At 33.6% G+C, this 23232-nt stretch overlaps 1 protein-coding gene and 1 long non-coding RNA gene across 2 annotated transcripts in view; one reads left to right on the top strand and one right to left on the bottom strand.

Annotated features, from left to right (window-relative positions):
* Positions 1-6081, top strand: part of LOC138146535 (uncharacterized) — a 42011-nt gene extending 35930 nt beyond the window's left edge. The window contains exon 4 of the long non-coding RNA XR_011164517.1: positions 5418-6081. This is a non-coding gene — a long non-coding RNA (uncharacterized lncRNA). The remainder of the gene's footprint in view (positions 1-5417) is intronic.
* Positions 1-23232, bottom strand: part of AGPS (alkylglycerone phosphate synthase) — a 152792-nt gene that overhangs the window by 45798 nt on the left and 83762 nt on the right. The window contains exons 12-15 of the mRNA XM_069068480.1: positions 15053-15104; positions 11047-11123; positions 6668-6780; positions 672-741 (exon numbers count right to left, since the gene is read on the bottom strand). Coding sequence (XP_068924581.1) covers positions 672-741; positions 6668-6780; positions 11047-11123; positions 15053-15104 — 312 coding nt within the window. The remainder of the gene's footprint in view (positions 1-671; positions 742-6667; positions 6781-11046; positions 11124-15052; positions 15105-23232) is intronic.

Below are 23232 nucleotides of genomic sequence, written 5' to 3'. Positions count from 1 at the left end.
TCTTCAGTTCAGAATGATAAATATCCTTGTACTATGAATCAGAGTAACTTTATGACAAAATATTACACTCATCATGAGATAACCAATTTCTTGTTTGCATAAATAGTATAAGAATACATAAAATAAATGATTCTTGAGACAAAATTTAATACATTAATAGTGCATCATAAGAAAGGAAGACACCCTCATTATCCATTCATATATTCACTAAAAATTATACCTTACATTAATCATTTTCATTTACAAGCTTTTATCAACATTCCCAAAACTGCTTTAAGTCAGTCACAAATCCTGATTCCAATTTTTAACCTGAAATATGCCCATGTCTATTTTTAAAGGATAATTTAAGATAGTATTTAATATATTTAAAATAGGTTAAAGGATTAGGTTAGCTAGGTTCAATAAGATAATCTGTTAAATAATGGTCATCAGACCTTCTATTTAAAATTGCATAAGGATAAAGATAACCAATATGACAAATTGAGAAGCTGAAAAACAGAGGAAAATGAAAAGCACAATTAAGAAAGAATAACTCTCATTGAAAGTTGGTAAAAAAGAGAGATTTTGCTACCTCAGTTCCATTACTGCATACACTAGCTACAGTAGGTGATTGGGGGGTTGGGGAGAGGTGGGTTTTGGAACAGGCAATGGATCAATGAAAGGTGACTTACCCGAAGATACGCAATGACATAAGTCAGCAAATAACCTCTCTGTCCATTGTCTTCTCCAGCTGCCAAACCACTGCAAGAGTAAATTATTCATGTGCATTTTAAAAATGAAGTATACATAATTTTATTTATATTTTTATGGCATGATCTATTATTTCATTAATATAAGGAACTCCCAGAGAGGAAACTTGCTTTCTCAATGCAAATCTGTGCCTCCTCTACAATTTCTAGTCTAGCAGTGAGTCAGGAACAGAGCATGATTAATGCTAATTTGTTGGTAAACTTTTAGATTATTCTTAGTCATTAATTTCAACCTCTTCTCCATTCCCATAAATAACAAATTCATAAAAACAGCAAAGCTGAACAGATTCTTTGAGATTAGTAATCCTTTTCCCCAACCCTACTTTAGAAACAGATTTTTATTTTAAAAGTCAGCAAAGGGAAAAAATGAATGAAGAACAAGGAGCCTACCTAATCTCTATCTCACATAATTATTTCTTGGTAATCAAGTTATCCATATACAAATACTGATCATTTAAAGACACCACATACATTTACTCATTCATCAGGTATTCACTGACCACCTATGTGTAGAGCACTAGGTACTTCAGGCAGTAAAAAAAGAAGCAAAAATACTGCCCCTGTGCTTAAAATAGTTTACAATCTTTTATAGGAAGGCAAACATATATGTTAAACATTGCATGAAAGCCTACAAAACAATGTACAGACAAAATGCAAAGTAACATACACGTGAGATGCTACTATTATAAATATGACAAAGGAAGGTTCGGAATGCCATTATAAATAATGTGTTTTTTTATTTTATTATTCATTAATAAAATTTTATTAAATATAAATTTTATTTATTAATAAATTATTATTAAATTTTTTAAAATTTAAATTTTCATAATTCATTTCATACAACTAACTGTACAAATGCTTTTCCTAGCTCTTCTATAAGCAAGTACATCCTATGTCAAAAAAAAAAAAGGCAGAATTCCCTTAATTTAGTAGTTTTTATACGCACAACAACAAAAATGGTGATACTGTAAAAGGGCTCCTGGGTTATTTTGTCTTAACTCTCTCACTGTCTAGCTGTACAACCATGGCCAAGGCTTTTTCTCGATGCTTGCATTTCCTCCTCCTGAGAAATCTTTCTCAAGAAACCTCAAGATATCTGCATCTCCTGCTCTCTAGCTCCACATCACCAGTGAGCCCTTCTCAAATTCATATTAACTTAAACTTAATTCACTTTTTTCCCTCCAAAGTCCACTCTTATTCAAACTTTCTTTTTTCTCTCGATGGCAACTTTGTTCTAACTTATCTTTCCAGGTTTGTTACACATTATTCTTTCTCTGGCAAACCTAAGGCAAGTCAAACTGGCCTCTTCCTATCCCTTACAAACAAAACTCCACCTCTATCTCTATTCTTCTGTCCCACCCTTCCCAGTTCTCTCTCTGTTTGTGTTTGTGTGTGTGTGTGTGTGTGTGTGTGTGTACTTGGCTGAAAACAATGTCATTTGCATTGAGTAATATGTAGAATCACTACCAGTTTGCATGAAAATTAGTCATAAATAGTAAGACTCATATAAATAAAAATAATTACTACTTTTACATAGCTAAATCAATCATTCCTGGAGTCAGCTGGTGAAAGAAGTGGGGAAGCAGGAAGAATAGTTTTTAATTCCTATGGGTCCTACATCAGGTTATGAACAATGGAAAAGATTTCTGTGTTGCCTCAAACCAACCCCAACACTCCAATATCTATATTGACTCAGTTTCCAAAACCTGGGGATAAATGAACAAGATAAAACACCTGAATTATGGCACATCGTAAAACAACCAACAATTATTTAATAAGTGCCTACTAGTTTTTAGGTACTGTGCGAGGTGCAGGGATACAGAGACAAATGTGAAACATCCTCACCCTCAATGATTAGATTCTAACAGAAGCAATAACATACATATATTTAGGTAAAGACAAAACATAGAAAACAAATACTGGAAAACAAAATAACTGTAGGGGCTGGAGAATGACTAAAGGTCCTAGATAAAGGGTTGCTAAAAGAGAGAGATGTCATAGAAAAGCAGATCATTTGGCCCATAAGTATCCTAAGGTGACAGGAAAAAGCTCTGATAAAATAAACAGCAAGAGAAAAGTGAGCCTTTTAACACAGAGAAGCTTGGAAGGAAACTACCTATATTTTTCAGGGATGATGTGACTGTGTAAAGGCTTCATTAAACTAAATTAAAGCAAGAAGTATGGAATTAGCTCTTAAATTCAAGTTATATTGCTTGAATCTTTGTGGGTCAAATTAGTGTAATGGTAATGAGAATCTGAAGATTTTTGCTGCCCCTTAATAGGCCAAATGTAATCACATGGAGTCTGTGGTGGGAGGAGTTTGCTGAGCCAGTGGAGCAGAAAAAGTGGAGCAGAGCTAAGAAAAAGCTGGGAGTCAGAACAGTTAGGATGGAGCGAGAGAAAGGATGCAGGCAAGCAGACAGCTAGTATTGTTAGCGTTTGTGGGAAGGCTTTGTGATGGTGCTGCTTCCTGCAGTGATAAGGTGTATTTACTTCTTTGTTGCTATGATGGATTCAGTTTTCTGTGTTGGGATTTGGCTTTCTGGTGTCAGAATAAATATCTTGCTTCTGCCTTCTACATGGAGAGTCTATTATATTTTGCTGACATTCATAGTCATATGACTATATACGACTAGCACCCATTATCTCTTATTCTCCTACTAGGAAAAAAAGAGAAGAAGAAAAAAGACAACCCAACACAAAAATAAGAAAGATATAGGAAAAGCTGGATGAGCCTGCATCCCAAAACTACAAGAAGGATAAGACTACAAGTTAAAATCTAGCCTATGGCTATTGAAAACTATGCTGACTCAGTGATCCATTGTTTTCAATCCTGTTTGTCAATCAGTGCTGGGGGAAGCTCTGCTGGGGAGGCATCATCTAGTTTGCCACCTTTCTATTTCCTGCAATTTACCCCATAGTTCCTACCTGCTAGCCTTCCCGCTATGGGCAACTGGGGAGGTGCTGAGGTGCAACAGCCTATCCTCTTTTGCTGATATGGATTTATCTGAATTGTCTTTATCTTGTTATGAAAGATATCAATAAAAACTGGCTCCATCTTGGATCCCTTACTGATCCCCAGTGATCAGTCCATCAATATGTTATGGGCTACCCTGATATATCGTAATAAACTCCTTTCAATTCTTAGCCCTGAGTTTTTATCTCATTGATTAGGTTGAAAACCTGAACAAAGAAGTTTCCTTTTAACGTGGCCATTTTTCACATTTTGAAAATTATATAGAGCAACTATTACTAGAAGGTTTTTGTAGAGTTTCCATAACAATGTAATTTCCCAATGCTTACTACTTTTAAGCCTATAAATTCTCCCATAGTCTCTTAAAGTTCTTAAGAAAAACACTCACAAAGCACTGTGTACTTGTTTGGGGACCAGAGAGATCGGAAAAAAAGTAAACTGTGAAACTTCCCTTTCATTCCATAATGGAAATCTATGTGAATATAGGAATGAAAGAATGAATGAAAGATCCTTTTCCAGCAAATTTTTATCATATACCAAACATCAAGCTAAGCTCTGGACATACAACTAAAAAAAGGGATAGTTTCTAGCCTCAAGAAGTTTACATTCTAATCAGAGAAAACAACATAAAGAGAGAAGTAGGAGCCCAGGATGGCTGTTTTAGTTTGGGAGATCAAAGGGATAGTGAATGGAGCTATAGGGGAGCAGACTGACAAAACAGTTTTAAGGAGCAATGCTGATATTGATTTGATAAGAGTTCTAGAACTGGAAAAGGGTACAGAGCATAGGTAGCCAAAGATCCCACAGGAGATTAAGTATCCATAATTAGCTATTTGATTAATTGGAAGCCCAGGTCATCCACAGAAGTTTGTTGGATTTCATCCCCCACACTTACCATTGTGAGACTGTTCTGTTATGGGAGAGATACTAAGACACCATGACAGCACAGAGCTCATGCTTATGGCTGGCCCTATCCCTTCCTTTCTTAGAGACCAAATAAGTGAGACCTTAACTGTTCCCACTTCCATCCCAAAGCTAAGAGAAGGGATGGGAAGAAATAAGCATCAGTCACAGTAATCTAGCACCATAGTAATATTTAAATAAAAATAAACCATGCCCTAGAAAAAGGGCTGTGCCTTGAAATATTTATAATCAGCATTGCCAAACTAGATTGCAGAAATAAGATCAATGATTTTAAATCATATTATAAGGAAACACTACCGTAAGGTGGTAACTAACCGGAACCACACTCAAACCACAGAGCAACAGTACTCTGTTCCCCCAGCACTGGTAAAACAATTCAATTCTAAATACATTAACTTCAATACCACTATAATATATTCAAGGATTCACAGCATAGAATCTTAAGGTTTCAACTACATAAATTCTAACTTAAATGTTTTAGAAGGAAATTCAATTTGTAAAGGTTTTGAATATTTTAGGCTAAATTAGTTGCATGCTATCTAAAATGAGAATTTCATTTCTGCATCTCAGTCACTAAGTACAAAGTATATGACTTAAGACCAAAATAATGAACCCAAACAAAAATTTTTTAAAGATGGGGAAATGGACACAAAATGGTTAAATCCCTTGCCAGTGCTCACATCAAATCTAAGCAAAAAATTGGTACAACTGAAACCCAGTCCCACCATTTAATCACTAAACTTTCTCTTCTTTCTGGATTATCTTTTTAGTTAATTCAATCAACACATCAGCGGAAATGGAGAAGATGAGGAAATGGAGCAGCCAAAAAATAAGAAAAGGAAAAAAAGTGGGAGAGAAGAGGAGAAAATTAGAAGTTACTGTTTCCCCTGATAAAAACTATACTTGTTAATTTCAAAACAGGGCAAAAAAATTAATTTTCAATATGTAAGGCCAGTACAATAATAAATACTCCTCTAAAAACTTGGCTTTGGTTAAGATTAATTAGATCACTTACTTAAGAACACTACACTTTTACCACTCAATCTCCTTAATTCTAGCAATAAAAAGTAAAAGTCTATCCAAGACATATATTTTTTAAAAATACATAAAACAAGGTATTCTAAGACCTTTGTTTCCATATCAAATATTAATGTGCCTTCTGTGACATAAAGCAAAATGTAGAGGACAATAAATATTTACAAAGATTATTTCAAACTGAATAGACATACACTGTATATTTCTAGAGATAAAGATATGTGAAGAACTTACTGGAAAATAGATTACAAACATGAGTAATCTCAATGTATATTCAACAGTAAACAACAGTTTCTAGAAAATTGTCAGTTTATGTTTTAAAGCAGAATAGAAAAAAAAATGTTGTTGGGACAAATGACATTTTCACTATGGTTTACATTGATCAGTCTTGTAATCCATCAAACCAGACAGACAGAAACCACCCTATCATTACTCAGCCTGTTACAGAAGTGAAATGTTTTCTGTTCCTTTGAACCAACATAAAACAATCCAGTGACAGAGGGTGGGTTATAGATAATTTATCAAATGCCTTTGATTAAACACAATTTCCTTTTTAAAACATACTAATAGCTTGCTTTATTCATATGTTATTGTCAATACTGTCCACTAAATATTAACCTAACGATATGGACCTCTCCTTCTGTATGGCACACTCTGCTGCTACTTTTAGGTACATATACATTGTAAAAACAAACATTAATTCAAAGACTTAAAGAAAAAAAATTTAAATGTTATGTCTGGTCAGATAATCACAACGGAACAGTCCAACTTTCTATAAAACTGATATAACTCATGAAGCAATAGTTAAATATCCTGTCATTCAAAATACATTACTGTATAACTACAAATTCAGGAATACAAACAGGATAAAATAAACCAATTTATGTATGTTAGAGAGGCTAAAGGGATGCAATTTTAACTTTACCTTCTGTTTTGCATTAATACATTTTCCTCTAAGAATTATAGACATTTTTAAAAGTCATACCCAAATTTGGCGGCTATATCATACACTTGCTTTTCATGTTGAAGAACCTTCTCTCGATCCCCTTCAAAGAGTAATGTAGCTACACTTAGTTGGTTGGGATCAAATCCTTTAAACTGAAATGAAAATATTTTTATTAGAACAAATCATATCCTACAAAGAGCCAAGGTACATTGCATTCTTCCTCCTCTTCACCTGCTTCCCCCAAACCCCCACCAAAATACCAACATTTTTAGTTTTAGATAGTATGCTTTACATATGAAGATCTTTGCAAAGCACCTGTTACATGCTCAACAGTATTTTTTAAAAAGCTAGTCATGTAAGATTATTTAGCAAATTCCTAGTTTTTAGTTTTATTATTTATTTCTCCAGTGTTTGTTGATCAGAGCATAGTGAGTAAATGAACAAAAAGTAAGTTTCATAAATTACTGCCACTGTGTAGACATGCATGTGGAGAGGCAGACTCCCTATAAACACTTGTTGCTTCATTCTGTTTTGCCTTTGGGACATTCTCTGTAGAAGATGTCCACACCAACAACTTCTTCTGCTTCTCAAACACAAAGACTACTTTCTAAGTTCCTTTACTGTAGTTTCAATCCACTGAGATGTCTAGTAAAGTAGGGTGGAGCAAGACAGGAATATGCATGTTCCTCCACAATTGCCAAGGAAAACTGAATAAAATATATCAACTAGCAGTAAAGAATTATTGAATGTTCAGTAAAATGTTGCTAGAAAGATGAATATGTCCACATTTCATCCTTATGGTAAATATAGCTACTAAAAGAAAAAGAACCAAAGGTTAATAAGTCTAGCAAAGCAGGGATAAATAAAAATATTCACAGCAGAAAAGCTGGAAAAGAATGATTAACTAATTGAAGAGATGTGATTATGTAATCCAATAAACAGGCAGCGAGGTGGCACAGAGGATAGAGTGCTGGGCTTGAAGTCAGGGAGACCATCTTCCAGAGTTCAAATCTGGTCTCATACACTTACTAGCAATGTGACCCTAGGCAAGTCACTTAACCCTGTTTGCCTCCATCTGTAAAATGAGCTGGAAAAGAAAATGGCAAACCATTCCAGTATCTTTGCCAAGAAAATCCAAAATGGAGTCACTAAGAGTCGGACATGACTGAAAACAACTGAATGATAACAATCAAGTAAATACTGCTGGGTTTGGAGTCATAAGACAGTGGTTTGAAACCGTGTTCTGCCATGTACTGTCTGACCCTGGGCTGGTAACAACTTCTCGGAGCCTCAATTTCTTCACCTATAAAGTGGAAATAACAACACCTGACCTGCCTACTTCACAGGGTTGCTGAGAGGATCAAATGAAGTAACTTACTTAAATTGTTCTATCTCTAACCTAGAGTATCCACTCAAGTCAAACACCTCAGCTAGCTCCCTCCCCACTAGAAAAGTGGTCTTCAACTCTTCAACCTGCCTAGACTTTGATAGAATAGTTTTGGCCTTATCTTTCTCAGTACCAGAGATCCACAGCTCTTCCCAAACATCTCCATCCCTGATACCTTGGTTTTTCCTTCTCTATTATGCATTATCTTCCTCCATCAGAATGAAAGCTCCTTGAGGGCAAGGACAGTGTGACAAGCTTTTATTTGTAACCCTGTGTAGCACAGTGCCTGATATATAGCACTTGATTACTGTTCTAGTTAGCTAGCTAGCTTATAAATATCAGTTAGGAGTAGTAGCAGTAATGATTATTTTTTAAAAATAAGTGTAAGTAGTACCATTACTCTGAAGAATAAAAATAAATCTTTTATCTCAGTTGCAAGAATGGCTTACATAAAAAATAAAGTATGAACAACTGAAAGTCCCAATGAGCTAGAGAAATAAACTTCAGCTCCTGAGAAATTCAAAAGGTTGCTAACTTTGATTCATATGGAAAAAATACCAAAGGTAAAACGAGAATTTACCATATAACTCTGACATCCTTAAAACTCTAACAATGAGCTTGCAATACTTTGGAGATTTATTAAAATGCTCCTCCATTAAAGTCCTACTTTAACACTCTAGGTTAAGGGCTATGACAGAATAGTACACCCTTACAATTCCTGCAAAGCTGTAAAGGCTCTGAATAGATGACAGCAATGGGTTAGGCGTTTATTATCAAGAATCAATCTGGATGAACCTGGAGAAGCTTATCACAAGAAAGGGATGGCTGCCAGTGACGAATTTTTTCAGTCACAGCTACTTCACTACACTTTACTACAAGGTAGAGAAAATATACAATCTACGTTACTAGAAAAAGTACTCCTACAGATATCGTGGATCTTGGAACTATTAAATAACAATAGAATCTTTCACCAAAAGTCTTGAATGGGTCTAGAAGTATATGATTAAAATACAGACACTAAAATTCCAAATACTATGAGACTAGTAATACCTTCCAGAAAACCCAGAGGATGAATCTCTAAAATGCAAACAAGTTAACAAAGAAGAAATTCTTTTTCAAGTTCAGATTGTATTAAATAGCCAGTTATAGTGCCCTATTTTGACTTGAGTCTATGAAAATAAAATGTTCTGGTCCCTCAGAAGCCTCAAAATTGGTCATCTTGGTAACCAAAAGACTATATTCCACTTCAAGCGAAATCTACCCTACCACAAGAAGGAATTAAAAACAATAAAAAAGGTTTTTTAGGAGCAAAGTATGGGTTATGTTAAATTAGACAGTTTTTAGTAATGTCAAAAATCAACCAAGGAATGTCAATAATTAATTGTAATAGCTGTGATGAGTAACAACAAAACATTACGGGTGTAACTGAAGAAAATCTTAATCATAAACAATAAAGGACTTCCTGATGGTGAGTTCATGTAAGATATCTAGCAAAATAGCAAATGAAAAGGAGATGAAAAGTTCCATTCCAGACTAAACCTAAAGAAAATAACAACTATATTTCTAAAACACATTTTAATCTTTTGTTTTTAGAGAGGTTATTTCCTAATATAACCCCCATCCTTTCCACCATACTGAACCCTCTCTTGTAACAAAGAAAAAAAAAGTTAAACATAGCCAATGGACAAAGTGACTCCATGGTGTTACACCATTCTGCTCCAACAGTCCACCACCTTTCTACTAAGAGAAAGGAATTCTTATGTCCTCAACTATTCTTCAGAACCAAGTCTGATTACTATTCTATTTCACAGTCTTCAACCAGCAAAGCATTCATAATGAGCAGTACCAATTGGCAATTTCCTGCTTTAACAGAATCCCTGTTGAACATAAGAAACCTCTCTTATAAGACAACAGCCAGATGATGTGTAGTGATGCTACATGAAAAATCAAAAGACCAATGAAAGACAGATCTTGACAACTACCCAAAGTAAGCTACAATTTCAAGAAAGGTTTTCAAAGAACAAAAAATCTTCCATACTCATATCCCACAAAAAACTGAAATTATTTTATATGCTACTGATAAACTTTAATGTTAATAACTGGCCAAATTAAAATACAAGCTTCAGCTAATGTCATCTTGACAATACAATGAAACAGAGGTAAAGCTTTATCTAAATTAAGCATAGAGAATGTACATTTGTTGTCTGGGCTATTAAAAAAAATATTCTGGGGCGGCCAGGTGGCTCAGCGAGTAACAGCACCAGCTCCAGTGTCGGGATGACCTGGAGATCGAATCCTGGGCTCAGACACTCAGCACCACACCCAGAAATAACTGGCTGTGTAACCTTGAGCAAGTTACTTAACCCCGATCGCATAAAAAAAAAAATATTCTGACAGTTTCAGAAATCATGAAGGGATATGGAATTTTGATGAGTCACATCTATTGCAAGATTATCACTGCCCTAGATAAAATGATACTGAATAAGAAGCAAAATCAAGTTGGAATTACCACCCCCCCTACATGACAAAAAAATTTATGTAATCAACAGAAGGCATCAGAATTTTGCTACCCAGTTTATCTTGTCTTAGTCTAAGACAAATCATGAGTATACACTGCCCCTTTACAATATCTGAACTTAACTGTTTTTCGACAAGAAGAAATTTATAGTCAGGTGACCAACATAAATTTTAAGACCCACCCACCTAAATAATACTGCACAAAGAAAGTAATTTCTGACAGTATATTTATTTCTAACCCCAAAAAACAATATTAGGCTACCTTCACCACCCCCAATTTCAAAATAAATGACAAATGCATTCATAAAGAACATAAAAGGTTACAAGGAAATAAATGTATTTGTCTGAAGAAAAAAAAAAACTTAAAACAAAAAAGCAGACCTGTGCTTAATATAAAATTTTACCTTGAAGAGCATAAACAATTTTCTATAAGTGTTCAAAAGTGGTTCTATGGGCTTTTTAGAATTTCCAAAACACATAGCATTACTATTTTTTAAAACTTAAAAATAAATACCTTTGTGATGTAAAATTTTTTCAATCCATCCAAAAATGATGTAAAAATAGAGGAAACCTGAGGTTTAAGAGCAAGACCTAAAGTAGGGGGGAAAAATTGCATACTTTAAAGCAATAGCAAAATCTGTGATTTTCAAGCAGCAATTATAAATTTTTAGATTCTACTTAAAAATTGTTAATATTTTTGAACTTGAAAGCTAAAAAATTCCCAATGGAATTGACACTACTTAATCAAAAGAAAACAAGAAGAACCTTATATTTCCAAAGTCCCTTTTCAGTTAAAAAAAAAAAACTCAAAAGATAAATAACTAAATGTAATTAATACTAAATCTAGGTTGGGTTATCTTTCAATGACATAGTATGAACATAATAAAAGCAACTTCATTAATTTTTATTTCATTAAGAGCAGCCAATGGTAACTGGTTTCATTTTTTTTTTTTATTATTCAGAAACCATTCTTATCAATCACCAGACATGGAGTCAATATCAAGTTTAGTTTAGTTTTGGGTTTTTTTTTCTTAATGGTTATGCCACTCATGCAGAATTCTTGGCATAAAACTAGTAATTGCTTCTTTAATTACACGCGGAGAATTAAAATTGCCAGAATAGCAGAAATGGTGTCTCAGAGTCTGTTAAATTAACATCTTTGCCTCAGGACTGAGCTTAATTGAGATGAAAGCCTTTTACTGTTTTTCCATTGTTTTCTGTTAGCAGCAACTTCTAAAAACTCCCATGACTGCTCCATTTTAAGGGCCATGCATCTGGCCTTCATGCTATGAGCCCAATTCATAAAAAGGTTGAGCACCATTTACATGATATTTTTAAGTCCTATTAAAACTACTTTAAAAGCTTAAATCCTCAAAGGCTGAAAAGAAAAAAACAGGAGAAGCATTCTACCTAAGTACAAAAAGTTCTTTGCAACAATGGATTTAAAAATCTTTTTATTCACAGTATTTTTACATTGACATTAAATTACTGTCTCTCTTATCTAATATATTTCTATTGATTTTCAATTAAGAAATCTTGTGAAATCAAAAGATCAACATAATGATATTATGTGATAAATAAGTGAATTCTTATACTTCAATATAGCAAGACTTGTGATTTCACCATTTTAGGTAATCCCCCAAGCAACATAGACCATAACCTTTCTATCAGTTAGTAGATGGTCTCTAAAAGCTAATGTGACAAAAAAAAAAAAATCTGTCATCCTTCAATCAATTTGGTGATGAACCTTTCTGATGATAACTAAGCCAGTTCTCAGATAACTGACAGCCCTTTACTGGAGCCTGTGCACAAATTCTTTCCAACTTTACTGTGTCTTCTAAAGCTTGTGCTCTCCACTGGCATAGTCCTGAGGGTCACCTCAAGGACACAATAAGACAGCAGAGAAAGATATCTTCTTATTATATTTTGAGTTCCTGGACCATTAATAAGGGAAATTCTGTTTAGTAAACTATCCACACTCATATTCCTTTGAAATAAACTACCTTAAATTTTTTTCTAGTATATATCCTGATAGGCATCATAAGGCAGAGACTGAATTAAAAGACCTACTTAGCATTAAATTGGAACTTTGATTTGGAAACATTTCCTCTCCCTAGTCTCTATTCCAAAAGGATAATAAAAACAATTTAGAAGAGTAACACATATATTTGGAAGAAATTAACTTTTGTTGATTGATATTTTAGTGGGTCAAGCAACTGTATTTATCAGAGTATAATAATTGCAATATTTATTTGTTTCTAAATTAATGTTGCCTATCTAAAAATGATCATTTTATAGATACTGTTTTATTTCATTTGGTCAACAAAAGGAAATATTTCCTAATTACAGTATCCATACACTTTGACATGTTAATGAATCACTATATTCTTATTGAATACCTTACATTTAGCGCAGGCCTGCCCTAGAAGTCATCCATGATTTCCTCTTATTTTTGCTAGTTTTTAATAGAGGTAAAAGCCAGATGGTAAAAACTATGAGGTAGACAAAAATAAGGCAAATGAAAACACCTATGTATGCAACTATACACATATGTGACATGATTGGAGGATAGATAGATTGGAAGATGTCCAGGTGAGAGTTCCTAAGATGAATTCCAACAAGTTCTCAGGCATATTTCTAAAAGGCTGGGAAATCCTGCTATGTGGTAGCACAAAACTGGGCATGTCATTGCTTATTTTTACTCCCAAAGCTAGTTCACTCTCCTTTTTGGACGTTATAGTTTTGTTACTGAGAGGTGAAATGAGCTGCTTATTACTAAAGATAAATATCATGGGAAATGGAAGATGCTTCCCCCAAATAATTTCAAAGGAAGGCAGGGTAGAGAAAAAATGGAAATGTTCAGCACTAAGCTTCATCTAGCTAGTTTTTGTTGACGATTCTGTTTTGACAAAACTGGTACTTCCCAACAAATCCCAAACAAAACCATATCCATAGAGGAATACAGCTTAATAGACAGAAAGTTGGCCTTGGATACTGGTTGTGCAAACCTGGGCAAGTCACTGACAAGCTCAGTGCCTTAGGCAATGTTTTAAGAACACTGCTGCAGAGCACTGGAATCTTCCTGCATTGATAAAATCACAGGTTCAGTTTTTAAAGTTATATTTCTATCTGAACATTAACAATATTAAGAAAGGATTTTTATTTCTGAAGAGAAAATCTAGTTAGAAAGCCTCTGATATTTTAAATGGTAGTGAAAAAATAATTTAATGAATGCAACATGATGACTAAGAAAAGAAATCATACCTTATAAAAGTGGCAAGTCTATTTACTTTCTCAATTAAATAAGTAATAAAATGTACAGGAACAGATTATAGTGACTGCTCTTGAATAATGCTAAAAGTAGCTCGGAAATGTCTCAATGCCATTTACTTCATGATTCCCTGGGATGATATAACATTTTCTGTCCTAAGAATTTTCAAAAGGCAGATTTATTTTATTTTAAACTTTTATTTTGGATCAAATTGTTTATTTTATCAAAAAATCTACTAAAATCACACACACAGATACATATAAAATATTTTCACTAACAAATTTAATAACATACATCATAATAGAGATTCTATTTACTAAATCAGTACCTAATCTGGTAAAATTCATACTGATAAGTGGAATACATAACTCAGAAGGTTCTATTATAATTACCCAGACAAATGCATAAAAAAATGAAATGCAGATAAGTGAAGTGGGAATTAAATTTCTTTCAGGTACTAAATTATTGAATAAGTCAAATAAGTAACCATTTGTATGTAGCTAAAATAATTTTTAAACTTTTAATATATAGTAGGTCCAAAAAGCTACAGATAGATTCTGTACACCTATTATTGTTCCCCAAAGAATTCATCTAAATTATACCTCCATATATGACACAATGAATTGCTTTATCCTTCCTTTCAGTGTTTTGGCCTATTTGTAATAAACATATTTGCTTTAGTGTACAGGCTACTAACTTTCTTTGTACTATGAACTCTTTTGTCAGTCTGCTGAATCTTATGAACCTTTTCTCAGAATATTTTGCTGCCTTCATTTCTGCTTTTTTTTTTTTGGAGGGCAATTGGGGTTAAGTGACCTGCCCCAGGTCACACGGCTAGTTTCTTTATTTTATTTTTAGTTAAGTGTCTGAGGCCAGATTTGAACTCAGGTACTCCTGACTCCGGGGCCAGTGCTCAATTCACTGCGTCACCTAGCCACCCCAGCTGCCTTCATTTCTAATTGTAAGAAATGTTGAATTTTTTTTCCCATCCAAGTTTACAGACTCACAGAAATCTATCCTCAGGCTAAGAACCCTGGCTCTACAGAAATTATAAAGAATGTGTGATCTAATAAGCTAAAATTCTAATAAACATTTCTTGTATAAAGATCACAGAAACAAAAAACTGAGGTCAAGTGGCTGAAATTTTGTAAAACATTTTTAAACAAATTTAAACAGAGAAGGGAATGGGAGAATTGTAAGAATGACTAAGTTGACAAATAACTTTACAAATTAGCATTCCTTAACTTACCAAACTGAAACTGCAAATTGTCCATAAGACGAATGGATGCAGGCGCACATCTCTGTTCAAAAAGAAAGACAAAAAAATGGATTTTAAAATGTTCATTACCCAAAGAGACTATTTGTCCTGAGAGTAAACTTATTTGTCCAAATGTATTATGTCAAGTAAACAAGAGCTTCATTAACATGAGAGAAGTTTTCTAGTACTTTGTACAAAGTCAAATAAATCATGATAAAAATATATGCAAGAAAGGGGGAAGACAAAATGAAAGAAAAGAAAACCTGGATCAATTATCCAATGGGAGGAGGTATGTATGTTGGTTCATTTTTGTTGTGTTTCTTTTTAAACAAGAAGGCTGGTCTATGCTCTTAAGATAAAACAGTAATAGTACACAGGGCAAAATCCTAAAGGAAATTACTCTAAAATTAAACCATAAGACAAGTAGGAAGTATAATAAAAATGAAGTAAGTTTCCTAGAGTATTACACTTAATCACTAATGAATTTCTGTCATCTGGCACACACCATTCCTAAAACATTGGCATACATGAGAAGAACTGCTAGAAGTTTTTGTGAAGCAGACATTTTAATTCCTTTAAACTTATCTGCAATAAATACCATTATAAAATGATGTTCTACACATTTTGAACTAATAATGTGAAATACCATAACCTATTATTAATTCCCTTTTGGACTTCCTTCAGTTCATTTAAAATAGGAAAACCCACACGTAAATATTCTACAATTTCAAAATCCTTAAACTGGGGAGCACTGAGAAATCAAAGTATATATTAATTTTCTAAAGCTAACATAAAGCACATATACATTGAAATAAACTAAAAAACGACTACATATTAACACAATGATATATTATTTCCTTGAGCTGATGAAAAACATGTGGCCAGCTATTCATCTTTGTGACACTTTTAAAAAAACCAACGTGCTGCTCTCAAGCCATCAAGCTCCAAGTTAGCTAAATTTTCTAAACTGAAATGAAATTAACTGCATTACAAATGAACTTCTTAGCTTTTGCATAAAATTCTGAAGTGACCAAATTTCTATTAATTATTTTTGTCACAAAATTTTACCACTAAATAACTTTATAAATTTTCATAATTTAAAAAGCAGGGTCATTTGCCAGTCTTAACATTAGACTTAATTTTTTTTTACTCTATTAACCAACTGTAGAACATGAAAAAGAAAACATTCAGATCTTGTCATTAGTAATACTAAGGAACATTGTGTATCACAGAAATTGCCTCAAGCCTTTAATATAAAATGACAAAGTTTACTATTATTTTACTTGTGGAAGAGTTTATTTCTTCAGTTTTTATACTAAGTGCCAAAATTAATGCACTATAAAGGAAGTCTACACTGGATCTAGAGAAAGGGCATTTGGTGATCCATTTACAAATTCATAATAATATATTTTATTCACATAGCACCTGACCCTTTTTCATCCACAGAACAACCTTTTTAAGTAAGCAGAATGGGCATCATCATACCTATTTTATCTATCAAGGCAAACTATGGCTCAGAAAGAGTTAAATGGTCCCAAATGATATAGCTGGTTCAGCGTAAAATCTGAGAACTGAACAGGTTTTCTCTCTATAGTTCTCTTATCAATGTGCCATGCTGCCTTTATACACATAATAAAAATCTCAAAGTAAAATTACAAAGAATTTAGTATATATATTACATATACAATAATGTCCTGAGTAATGTCTCACATGAAAAGTAAAAATCGAACATTTTAACACTTTTAAGCAATCGAATTTTAACTGTATTGGTAGATATGCAAATACTTAAGGAACTATAATTTCCCCAAAGTAGGGAAACTCTTAGAGGAGGAAGAGATTCCATTAAAATTACCACCCCTCTATGATTTAAGAGACAAGTCCTAGTAAACTGCCTGAAGCATACAGGTTGAATGACTTGTCCAGGATCACACAGTTATTAAGGAACAGGTTTGTGTCTATTGCCACATAATTTTTTTTTAATATTTTACTATCACTTATCCTGCACAAATGTAATTTAAATATAATTACATGGAGATATTAAAATTTTACTTTGAAATAAAAATTTTCATCCTGCTATCTCTTTTCTTTGCCTCATGGATAAAAAATAAAATGCTATTGTCAAATGATACAGTTTGGCCCTCCAAGCAATTCTTAAATCCCAGTCTTTCTAGTGTTAAGTGCCAGAGGATTTGAAACTTGGGTCTTCCTGACTCCAAGCTTACCTCTCTAACTACTTATTATGTATGCTACCTCTATGTTACATATGTGGAGAAAGAAAAAAAATTTGGTTTAACTTTATTATTGATGATGTTAATACTAGATCACTTTGATATATTTATAGTTCATGAAGCATATTTTCCACATTCTAATGAATGAATAAAAAACCATTTATTAAGTACTTAATATGTACAAAGTGCTGTACTAAGTATTGGAGATAAAAATTAAAAAGACAGCTTCTGCTCTTAAGGAAAGGACAGCAACACTTTAAGCAGTAAGTTAAATTAAGGTCTAGTGGTCCTTACGTTATATATCATATCTGTTTCTGAAATTCTACCATTTGACTGTGTCCATGACTTGGGTGGTGGGAATTTCCTTTCTGGGTCTACCAAAGCTGTGACTGAAGAGGAGGCACGGAGATATAGCCCTAGTAAAAGCAGTTACCACGTCAAATCTTTATAGGGTTAATTCCCTAGATGATGGCTATGAGGACTGGTCTAACAGCAGAGTTATTCAATTGCCCTATCTCTTGAACTCGGGACTCTGGGCTATTGCTACCAAAATTACAGGGGGCATGATGGTCGGAGTGGCAGAGGAGGACTAAGCGTATGCTGCCTCCTTCACAGGGTTTGGTGCCTAGGATGGTGGCTGTGGGGGCAAGGCTGTAAGCAGCACTAGTGGTCTGGAGGTCACTACCAATTCTTGAGGCTCTTGTCAAGTAGGTATTGTAAAAGTTATTATTACTAGGTTTTTCCGAAGAAACAAAGGGATTAAAGTAGTTTATGTGGCCCATTGGTATATGATTATAAAATATATAATTCAGGACTTTGAATTAGGGGATTAGGATTCAAATTTTAGTGTTCATTCCAAGCTACAAATCTCAAAGTACAAAGATACATACTTCAGGCTGGATAAAGTAACACTTAGACCAGTTTCCCGAACACCAAAGGAGGATAAGTTTTGTCTACATCAAGTTACTTAGTACTTGAGTTACTCAGTACTTAAAAACAAAACCTAGCCATTGTAATAAAAAATTAGGTAATGTACAATAGTAAAAACCCAATGTATATAATGATTTCAATTGTACTAAAATAACTTTTCATTAAAAAACAAAACTGATGATAGCCTAGTAAAACACCCTTTATATTAGTAATTCATTTCATATCTAGAAATCCAAAATAATTTAACTCTCTACTAATCTCTTATCCTCTTGCTCTGTTCAGGGTTTTTTATCCTTTTGATGTATCCCAAATTGGAAACAATAAATATAGCTACAAAGATGAAGAAAATGAAGGAAAATATTATACAAATTTGTTTAGCACATACTTTACAATGTTTTTATCATGTGGGTTCCCCCCCCTCCACTTAGAGGTTTGAGTTTTGATGAAAACTTTATAGACAAGGTAACTAAGAAGTGTTTTGGTTACTCTGACACAAACCCCAGTAAATTTTTTTCCAAAAATTTAAAACCGCAAAAATACTAATAACTGGTGCTCTAAATTCAATCTCACACTCTTCATCCAAACAAGGTCAGAAATATGGCAGAGATGAAAATGAAAAAAAAAATCTAAGTTATTTGCTTTAAGTGACCTCTGCTGGTAGGTGTGCAGAACCACCTTCAAAGGGTGAACCCATTTTTTTCACTTGTTTAAAGAATAAAGGACCTGATATAATAACCAGAACTTCTGGGGATCTGGAACTGTCAAACAAAACAAGCTTATGCCCAATCTGTGCACTAAATGATAGCCACTTTTTTCTAGTTTAATAGAAATGCAACCTTCACATAAACACTTCACCATGCCCCCTAAAACTTGAACATTAACATAACCATATAAAATTGCTAGTGTCTTCTTATAGCACTTTTCAAAACAGCAAAGCTAAGAGACTGACCTGATTAGAGTTCCAGAAAAAAAAAAAAACATTTACTAATATTTTTGAGACTCAGAATTGACATTTTATAACAAGTAACAAAGTTGTGGATCAATCTCAAAAAAAATCAATAGCAAAAATTTTTCCAACAATTGAATACTTTATTGTTAAACATCAGAAGACAGTGATAAAACTGATTACAACAAAAGTCAATCAATCTCAATTCTTAACCATCTATTTCTGCTCCTCAACTATTTAGAAGAGAATCAGGATTGGACCATATAAATTATCCTCAAGCAGAACAATAAGAATGAGCGATTGCTACTTGGGGAAGAAGGATAGAATGGGGGAGGGGAGGGGAACCTACAATCTTACTGTGAAAATACCAGTTTGGTTACTCAAGTAACCTAATTTATTCACGTACAAAAAAAATGAACGATAATAAGTAATTTAAATTATAATCTCCTAGTGGGCAGGAACCATATTCACTTAACTTGCACAGAATCGATAATATACTGCCAGATAATACTGAATTTTAAAACAATTCAATAATGAATATCCATAACTATATCTTGTAAAGTCAATAAAAGAATATTTTTCCTACTCTAATTATATGAGACACCTGAATGTTCTGATGGGAAAAAATGATGATATAGTGACCATGAGTTCCTCTTGTTAACAAAATGTTACTGTTGTCACTGGTTTTTAAAGTAAAATCTAGATCCATAATAATAAAAGCTATGGTGCATCTAAGGCTACTAGTATCTCTAATTATGATAAATTCACTTGGAAGTGTTAGCTTACAAGAACAACAACAACAAAAAAAATAGAAGTCTTCCTTCAATGGTTACATTCCCTACTTGCCTTCAAATAGTTTGAAAAATAAATTCTCTTTTCACAAAAAAATATATGAGCTAAAATAATCTAGAAAGGAAGGAAAATAGCTAAAATATTTCCTTCCTTATGAAAAGAAAAGTGGCATGTTATATATAGAGCTGATTAGCTCTCATAAACTAAAGTTGCATAAATAAGCACCTCATAGTCAAAAGGCTTGGCATTAAGATTAATCCATGTTGTTGGGTAGGGTTTATAAAAATAAGAGGCATCAACGGAATATCTAGGTCATGAATACAATGCTAATACAGTAAATGGACATGTAGCTAAGTTAATTTTTGAACTAGATAATACATCTGCTTTACACAAAAAGGGTGAGAGAAAATTTTATACCGACTTGAAATCTTTGTTCCCTGTAAAAAAGCGATCTGCTTCCAAAATTTCATACTTTGCCTGATATAGAATTAAATATCCTAACAAAGGATTTAACTAACTTTCCTCCAGTATGTCAGGGATATTGGCAACATCTCGAGGAAGGGAAGAAAGGGAAGAAAGGGAGGGAAGGGAGGGAAGGGAGGGAAGGGAGAGAGGAAGGGAGGGAAGGGAGAGAGGAAGGGAGGAAGGGAGGAAGGAAGGAAGGGAGGAAGGGAGGAAGGAAGGAAGGGAGGGAGGGAGGGAGGAAGGAAGGAAGGGAGGGAGGAAAGGAAGGAGGAAGGATGGAAGGAAGGAAGGAAGGGAGGGAGGGAGGAAGGGAGGGAGGGAGGAAGGGAAGGAAGGAAGGAAGGAAGGAAGGAAGGAAGGAAGGAAGGAAGGAAGGAAGGAAGGAAGGAAGGAAGGAAGGAAGGAAGGAAGGAAGGAAATCAGTGAGTTCATATTCCTCTACATCTAACTGAATTCCAGTGTAAAGTTCCATGCATTGGGGATTTTTTTAGGGAAAAGAACAATCTACTTCCACAAATCCTAACCTTAAGCTTTTCTGTTTAATTTTGTTTGTCGCAGGGCAGGGGAAGGGGACAATTTGAGGAGTCCACACCTATGAAAACTCAGGGAGCTCCTGAAGTGAAAATTCTCTCCATGCTACAGATTTGCAGTTCCTTTGTAACTTACAGTTTCCTGGAGCACTGAGAGATTAAGTGACTTACCCAAGGTCACAAAGCCAGTGTGTGGAAGAAGCATAACCTGAACCCAGATCATCATGGCTCTAAGGCTGACATTCTAGCCATGCTTACTAAGTGAAAAACTTAATTAACTAAAAAGTTATTTGAAACTGTGAAGTTCATGGTAGATACCAAGAAGCACCAATTTGGCACAGGTAAGGGTATATAAAAGGTCCTTTAGAGGTTAATGGTTCTAATTATTTAGTTTTATATATTCTAATAACATTCTAAGAAATTTATTCTAATAGTGGCTCTAATAATTTAATTTTATATAGTCTTATAATTTATATTCTAACAATGATTTTTAATAACTTAGTTTTATATTTTCTAATAATTTTGTTTAATTTTATGTATAATTTAGTTTTATGTATATTAGAATCTCAAGAATTTTCAAATAAGAGAATACAAACAATAATATATAACCCATGGATACTTTATATTTTATTGAAATGAATGGCCTCATCAAATAATGCATGGCACAATTTGCTAGTTTTGTTATAGGCTAAAAAAAATTAAACCTTCTCTATTCAACTTGATAAAATAAAATTCTATTTTTCCTAAAAAACAAAAACAAACAAAAGAACTCCAAAAGGCACATCACTGGTTACCATCATAACAAAAGTCAATGGAATCAGAAAGTTACAAAACATTATGCCTGGTAATAGGATTAGTTGATGAATACCTAAAGAACTGTCATGATTACTTTGTGTGAGAGAAGTGGGAGGAGGACAATGAAGGTAGGAGATACAGGCATTTCCTAAGAAAGAAAAGCCTTAAGAATCAATCACTTACCAATCTACTTGAGCAAAGTTGGTCACTGTACTGGACTGCCATTTATCAGATATAATCACATTAATCTTCTACTGCATCTTCCTTTCTACCTCCTCATAGGCAGTAGGGTATTGAAAGAGGCTATTTCCTCATGCAGAGAAGAAAGAATTTAGTAGAATTCTTCTGCAGTCAGCAAAGAGTTTCTTAATATAATTCCTTTAGTGATGAAGATGTACACTTTGCTATTTGTGAAAAATGCATTCTTCTTCCCAAGAGATACTCATCCAAAATATAGGCTGCCATTTCCAATGCAACTTGAGTGTGAAAAGTATCACAAAATGGAAGTATTAAGAAATGACAGTGAAGGATTACAAGCAGCCAACTCATTATTCAATCAGGAATTTGGCACAATTATAAACCATGTGCCATCTACTTTAATTGATCTTAATTCTTTTGCAATCAATTGAAATTCTAAATCCCAGATTGAATGATTAAGGTTTAAAACCTTAAAATTTACTGTTTTTCTATCTAACATTATTAACACTAAGGATGATTTCTAAATCTGAGTCTTAACACAAGAGGAATGGTATATATACTGGAAAGTAATGAACAAATGTACATTTATTATTACATATTATATAGATGTACATCTCATGCTGAATAATGTGGTCTTTTAAATGTTTCTGAACATGAAACTTAGTCACTTGAAACATGTTTGAAAATGTGGTCTTTTCTCTTGTGACCATAATGAAAATAGGGTAACATACCCAATATATTTTACAATATTTTGAGAGAGAATAATGCATTAAGCATATTAGATAGTGTCATTTTTAATGAAATAAGGAAGTCCAGTCCCCTGCACATGCTCAGGGCCTGCCTTCCTCTGGGTCTCTCTGGCACTACATAGATAACTAACACAGCACATGATCTATCTTGTAGTCCTCTTCATGTCATGCATCTTTCTGATTGTATCTTTTACATCAATTTTTGCATGTGATAATTAGTCGTTGGTGACATGCCTCAGTCTACTTATATGCCTATCATGTACTTTTCCATTGCTTTTGGGTGACTCACAATTTTGATTCATCAGAGACTTTTTTAGTGATACAATTGCAATGGAAAAATACGATATTAAAATTGTTTATTTCAAGAAGAAATTTGAAAATGTTAAAACTGTTGTGCCACTCTGAAAAAGCTGAACTTGAAGGTTTTCTTTCTTCCATTCAATTTTGGATCTAGTTCATTTTCTATCTGTTATTTGTCCAAATAAAATCAACTTAATACTTTACTCTAGACACTAGAATTCTTCACCCACTTGGTTTT

The sequence above is a fragment of the Petaurus breviceps genome, unplaced genomic scaffold, assembly GCF_028583685.1.
Source record: "Petaurus breviceps papuanus isolate PSGF00001 unplaced genomic scaffold, PetGlider_PUasm1.0 90763, whole genome shotgun sequence".
In the NCBI taxonomy this organism is placed as follows: domain Eukaryota; kingdom Metazoa; phylum Chordata; class Mammalia; order Diprotodontia; family Petauridae; genus Petaurus; species Petaurus breviceps.
This window is presented reverse-complemented; position numbering and strand designations above follow the sequence as displayed.